At 41.2% G+C, this 6718-nt stretch overlaps 1 protein-coding gene across 1 annotated transcript; it reads left to right on the top strand.

Annotated features, from left to right (window-relative positions):
- The first annotated feature begins 281 nt into the window (after positions 1 to 281).
- On the top strand, positions 282 to 1948 carry UTP3 (UTP3 small subunit processome component). The gene has a single exon (XM_036414549.2). It carries the CDS (start codon positions 488 to 490, stop codon positions 1907 to 1909), a length of 1422 nt encoding a protein of 473 aa, XP_036270442.1. The 5' UTR covers positions 282 to 487; the 3' UTR covers positions 1910 to 1948.
- The last annotated feature ends 4770 nt before the right edge of the window (positions 1949 to 6718 follow it).

The raw sequence follows: 6718 nt of genomic DNA, 5'->3' as shown, positions 1-6718 counted from the left end.
CCAGGCAGCACAATTCACTATTAAAGGCGTGGGGGCAGAGCGCCCTCTACTGATGCGGGAGGCCTCGCCTCGCGATCCCGTCACTAAACCCGCCCCTCCGCCCCACGGCCCCGCCCCACCCCGCCCGGGCTCGCGAGAATAAGAACCGAAGTCTCCTTAAGGAGCTTGGCGGAACTAAAGTTCCTATGCCTATTGTTCCTACACGGAAAGACTTTAACAACGCGAATCTATTGGCATTAAAGAGCAGAGAGGAAAGGGAAGTGCTCTTAACGTTACAGGACCGAGCGGAAGTGCTGGTTCCCACGCCCCCGGAGAGCATCCTGGGGGCCGGAAGTAGGTAGGAGCTCCTACAGTCGCGGCAAGCTCGCGTGGCCGGGGAGCGCGTGGCAGTTCCCTGAGGACGGTGTTGCCGGAGCGCCTGCCTCGTGCGCGGAGGTCAGAGGCGGCGTTGGTTGGACCTCGGTGCACAGCCTGAGACCGCGGAGCTATGGTGGGGAGATCCCGGCGGCGCGGAGCGGCCAAGTGGGCCGCGGTGAGAGCCTCGGCAGGTCGCGGCGCGGCGGAAGAAACGGAAGACGATTCTGAGTTGCCACCCTCACCGGGGGACTCCAGCTACTACCAAGACAAGGTAGATGATTTTCATGAGGCCCGGTCTCGAGCCGCCTTGGCTAAGGGTTGGAACGAAGTAGAGAGTGGGGACGAGGAGGAGGATGGCGATGAGGAGGAGGAGGTCCTAGCCCTCGATGTTGCCGATGAGGACGATGAAGATGAAGAGAGTGCGGAGGAGGAGGATGACGATGATGGTGGGAGCTCAGTGCAGAGTGAAGCTGAGGCCTCTGCGGATCCCAGTTTGTCGTGGGGTCAGAGGAAAAAACTTTACTATGATACGGACTATGGTTCCAAGTCCCGAGGCCGGCGGAGTCAGCAAGAAGTAGAGGAGGAGGAAAGAGAGGAGGAGGAGGAGGCACAGCTCATCCAGAGGCGCCTAGCCCAAGCCTTGCAAGAGGATGATTTTGGGGTTACCTGGGTGGAGGCCTTTGCAAAACCTCAGGCCCCTCAGGTAGATGAGGCCGAGACACGTGTCGTGAAGGACTTGGCAAAAGTTTCCGTGAAAGAGAAGCTGAAGATGCTGAAGAAGGAATCCCCAGAGCTCCTGGAGCTGATAGAAGACCTGAAAGTTAAGTTGATGGAGGTGAAAGATGAGCTGGAGCCATTGTTGCAATTGGTGGAGCAAGGGGTCATTCCACCTGGAAAAGGAAGCCAATACCTGAGGACCAAGTACAACCTCTATTTGAATTACTGCTCCAACATCAGTTTTTATTTGATCCTGAAAGCTAGGAGAGTCCCTGCACACGGACATCCTGTTATAGAAAGGCTTGTTACCTACCGAACTTTAATCAACAAGCTGTCAGCTGTGGATCAGAAGCTGTCCTCAGAGATTCGTTATCTACTCACACTTAAGGATGGTGCTGGAAAGAAAGAACTAACTCCAAAAGCAAGAGCCACCAAGGCCAAACCAAAATCTGTTTCACAGGCTGCTGCTGCCTCTGCTGTTGCAGATCTTTCTGATGATTCCAATTTGGATGAAGCTGCACTGAAATACTATAAAGACATGGAAGACAAGCAAACGTTGAAGAGAAAGAAAGAAGAAAATAGTACTGAAGAACAGGATCTTGAGGATAAAAATGCAAAGCGAGCCATTACCTATCAGATTGCTAAAAACAAGGGACTTACACCAAGGAGAAAGAAGATTGATCGAAATCCCAGAGTGAAACACAGGGAGAAGTTCAGGAGAGCCAAAATCCGCAGGAGAGGCCAGGTCCGCGAAGTTCGCAGGGAAGAGCAACGTTACAGTGGTGAACTATCTGGAATTCGTGCGGGAGTTAAAAAGAGTATTAAGCTTAAGTAAAGTTTTGTTTTTGCAAATTATATCAATAAATTTAATTTTTAACCTTTTAAAAATTCTTGTCAACAGGGAAATTCATTTGGGTTACTGTTCAATTTATTTGTCCTTTAGTTTATGTTAAAGTCATACAAGAACTGTGGGGGCTATATGCAGATGCTTGGGAAAAGAGCTGGTTCTGAAAAAAGTTCTTCAGTAACCTGTCAAGTATTATCTAGGAAAATTTCACAGCCAGTTAGGGAGCAAAAGTCAAACTTTGTAATTTTTCGCATAAATTGAAGAGAATACACCTTGGCAGTCATTTGTAAAATAACCTATGAAATAGTTCTGACATTATTTCATTTACCTAAATATAATTCTTGAGCCAGGATACTTGTCAATAGGTTTATAATGTTAAGGGTTTTGTACATTTTGTATGGTAAAAGCTTAGAGTAAAATGGAACTTTGGTTAAAAGTAGAAAGAGATATTCCTTGATTACATTAATTGTGATATTTTCTAATAGTCCTGAACTTGGGAAATAAGGACAAAATTCCATTTCCCCTTCTGTACTGCCAACTTGCAGTGGTTGCTGTTTGTATATTCCGTTTGCTGAAAAATTGGTCTGATTACCACTAGGTAAGTGCCAACTTCAATTAATAACAAAGTTACAGTTTTCTGCCAAAACCGGTTTGGCTCAGTGGGTCTGCAGACTGAAGGGTCCCAGGTTCTATTCCGGTCAAGGGCATGTACATTGGCTGCGGGCACATCCCCAGTGGGGGGTGTGCAGGAGGCAGTTGGTCGATGTTTCTCATCGATGTTTCTAGCTCTCTGTCCCTCTCCCTTCCTCTCTGTGAAAAATCAATAAAATATATATATATTTTAAAAAACAAAGTTACAGTTTTCTTTAGTTACTCTGGTATTTCTAGTTGGAGAGAGAGATTGATATTGTGAACTTTTAGGATGATGCCAGGGAAGAAAAGGAGAGACCAGTAAAGAAAAGCACAAAAGATGCCTTAATTGTCACTGTTGTCATCAAACATTGGGCTAGCTGCTAAAGATGCACAGCAGTTAATATTTATTAAATACTTACCATGTACCAAGTGTTCAATCTTTGTAATAACTTTGTGAGGTAATACCTTTATATCAGAGATGATCCTGAAATTCATAAAGGTTAAGCTTCTAAAGAGCACATGCTTGGGATTTGGGCCCAAGCCAGCTGTTTTTGAGCCTTCATTCTCTTAACCTCTGACTTACTTCTGCTTCCTTAGAATAGTACAGATGTCAAATTAGTTTATCTTTTGTTTTATAAATAAAAGAGGTAGGTTGGAAGTAAAATTAACACTCAATGCGTGCTAAGGTGCACTTTGTACTTATTTCCTCAAAACTACTCTTGTGTGGCAAATTCTATTATCCATCTTATAAAGATGAGGAAACTGTGACAAAGTTAAGTAACTTTATCAAGGTCTATAGCTATTAAGTGTGCAAAGCCCTATCCTGTTCTGATATATAAAAACTGCAGGGCCGCCGAAACCGGTTTGGCTCAATGGATAGAGCATCCGCTTGGGGACTGAAAGGTCCCGGGTTCGATTCCGGTCAAGGGCATGTACCTTGGTTGCGGGCATATCCCCAGTAGGGGGTGTGCAAGAGGCAGCTGATCGATGACTCTCATCGATGTTTCTAACTCTCTATCTCTCTCCCTTCCTCTCTGTACAAAATCAATAAAATATATTTTTAAAAAAAACAAAACTGCAGGGCCCTGGCCAGTTTTGCTCAGTGGATAGAACATTGGCCTGTGGACTAAAGGGTTCCGGGTTTGATTCCTGTCAGGGTGCATGCCTGGGTTGTGAACTCGATCCCCATGGCGGGGTGAGCAGGATGCGGGCCAATCGATGGTTCTCATCATTTCTCTCTCTCCTTTCTCTGAAAACAATAAAAACCTGCAGGTTTTGGAGTTAACTTACTAGGGTGGTTTTGAGTTAATTACTTGATGTCTGACTTATTTTATGTGTATAGTACAATTATATCTAACTTGAAGAAGGAGGAATAACAATGGTTAAGAGCTGTAAGATCATAGAAAATATATATTGGTTTCTGCCCCTGAATTTATCCTTGAAAATTCCTAAGTGATAAGATCATTCAAGAGCATCTTTTATTCAATGAGGTGACTCTGGAGGGCTCCTGGGTGGTGGGGGACTGGTCACCAGAAACACCAAGCCATGATTAGAAGCTTGGAATTTTGATCCCCACTCTCCATTCTCCAGAAAGGGGAGAGGAGCTGGAAATTGAGTTTTTTATTATACCTATGTGAGAAAGTCTTAAAATCCCAAGTGTGGTGGTCAGAGAGCTTGCAAGTTGGTGAACTTGCTGGGAGGGTGATGCACCCCAATTCCACCCTGGACAGAAGCCCCTGTGCTCAGGACCCTCCAGACCTCACCCTATCTTTTATCTCACTGGTCATCTGTATCTCATATCCTTTTAATAAATTGGTAGATGTAAATAAGTAATTCCATAAGTTCAGTGATCAAACTAATTGAACCCCAGGAGGAAGTCCTGGGAACCTCTGATTTATAGCTCACTAGCCAGAAGCACAGATGACAAGCTGGTTGTCTTCAGGTAGACAGCTACAGAATTAAGTTGTAAGACACCCAGCTACTGTCACAGAGAATTGTTTAGTGGGGGAAAGCCTCAGTACATCTGGTGTCAGAAACTGTTGTGAGTCTAGCAGAAGTGTGAGAGTAAAGGAGACACACACGGGTGAAAAACTGTCCTAATTTTAGGGCAGACTCTAGACTACCCAGGTTCCTAATCCAGCTCCATCACTTAAATTCTTATAACTTGCTCAAGTTACTTGCCCTCTCTGTTCTTCAGATTTTTCATCAAATTAGGGATGTTAGTAGTAGCAGTACCTACTTTTAGAGCTATTAAGAGGATTAAGTCAATACATGTAAAGCACTTAAACAATGTCCGTTATATGGGAATCATCTAAAAAGCATTGGCTCTTAATACAGGGTTGTGAGAATTCTAGCACAGAGGTGCTCAATGAATTGTAACTAATAGTATAGTGGTTCCTATTTATTACAGGAATATAGAGAATAAAATGTAGTCATATATAGAAATGCTTGAGAAGTTAATATAAGTTTGGAAGAAGAGGTTAGTATTGGGTGAGCACATGAAGGAATATAGAAAACTCTTGAATAGGGCAATAAAACAAGGAAATGAAGTTAGACGTTTAAAGTGTTTATGTTCTATGTCAAATCCCTGACATGTATAAACTTGCAGTGAAAAAAAAATATATATTTTCAAAGAAAAAACCCTTCCATTTAGGAAAGTGGAAAAATTAAGCTTTGTTATATATTGCTCTGAATATATCAAGTGTTCCTTTAGAGACCTCATATTAATAAATGTTAATACATACTGGAATAGCTAGGGTGTTGATGTGTGCTATCCTATTTTATAAACAAAAAGTGGCCTTGTCTGATGTGAATTAATAGCAAAAGATGTAACAAATTGCTGGATTTAATACATTATCCAAATTTTGAATTTAGTTAGACATTTAAAGAGCACTGAGGGGGGGTCGGAGGAGGTGGAAGAGGGCATAGAGGGGATAAATGGTGATGGAAAATAAAATAAATTTAAAAAATAATAAAGATCACTGATGGGTACTGTCCTAACACATGAAAAATAAATTAACTACTCAATGTTAAAATTTTTCAGAGACTCTGAATTCTGGAGAGTCTCATGGATAAGAGTTCCAATAAAGTAGATACTAGTTATCAGGCATCAATACAAAGTAACAACCTATTTTATGTCAGCATATTAGGCTATGGACAGCTATTGAAAATATAAAATATTCAAAATTTAAGAAGAAAATTCCAAATTTCTGACTAGCTTTGGGCTAGTCAATTTCCCTAGGCCACAGTTTCTTGCCTCTCTTCTTAACTATGGAGTTAAATTAGCATCTCTTTAATTTTTTGTGTAGAAATCCATTTAATTGCTTATCAGATGCATATAACTTCCTTAATGGTCAAAGCTTTTTGGTAAACTAGAATTTTTTGTGTGTGATCTTAAAGATAAAAGCTAGCTTAGATAACTTGAATAACTGTGTTCACATATCTGACAAAATATTTGCTATCTCTGAGGAATGGCTTGAGTTGCTTATTTTTTCTTGCTGGTTGTATGAAGTAAAAGAATTTTAAATTAAAATGTTAAAGTAGCCGAAACCGGTTTGGCTCAGTGGATAGAGCATCAGCCTGCGGACTGAAAGGTCTTGGGTTCGATTCCAGTCAAGGGCATGTACTGGAGATGTGTCTACATCTCATCTCCAGTAGGGGGCGTGCAAGAGGTAGCTGATTGATGACTCTCATCAATGTTTCTCTCTACTCTGTATCTCTCTCCCTCTCTGTAAAAAAATCAATAAAATATATATATTTTTAAATGTTAAAGTAATTACTTTTAAAGTTAACATTATAAAAATAATTCATGAAAGGAAAATAAGTATAATTTACATTTCAGGGATCACAGTGATGAACATGTACCACTGTAGACGATCCAAAAAAAAAATCCTGTAGGATTCAACTAGAGTTCCAAATCATTCAAACTGAATATTGCTTCAGATAATAAATGAGAGTTTTTAAATGCTTTTAGTTATTGATTCTTCTGTAAAATTTGTGTTTTGAGATAGAAAAAGTTTGAACACAGAAACAGCATAGAAAATTTAATATCACGTGTGCTTTAAATTTCACCTACTGTATTTTCTTATATGAAACCTTTTTTAATCTATTGATTTGAGTGAGAGATAGACATTAATTTGTTGTTCCACTTATATATACAGTCAT

The sequence above is a fragment of the Pipistrellus kuhlii genome, unplaced genomic scaffold (assembly GCF_014108245.1).
Source record: "Pipistrellus kuhlii isolate mPipKuh1 unplaced genomic scaffold, mPipKuh1.p scaffold_m20_p_1, whole genome shotgun sequence".
Classification (NCBI taxonomy): Eukaryota; Metazoa; Chordata; class Mammalia; order Chiroptera; family Vespertilionidae; genus Pipistrellus; species Pipistrellus kuhlii.
The sequence above is the reverse complement of the archived record's forward strand: the minus strand, read 5'-3'. Positions and strand labels throughout refer to the sequence as shown.

Bases quoted from the DNA above. Each gene is read 5' to 3' on its own strand.
- UTP3 (XM_036414549.2), top strand. From the start codon at position 488: ATGGTGGGGAGATCCCGGCGGCGCGGAGCGGCCAAGTGGGCCGCGGTG.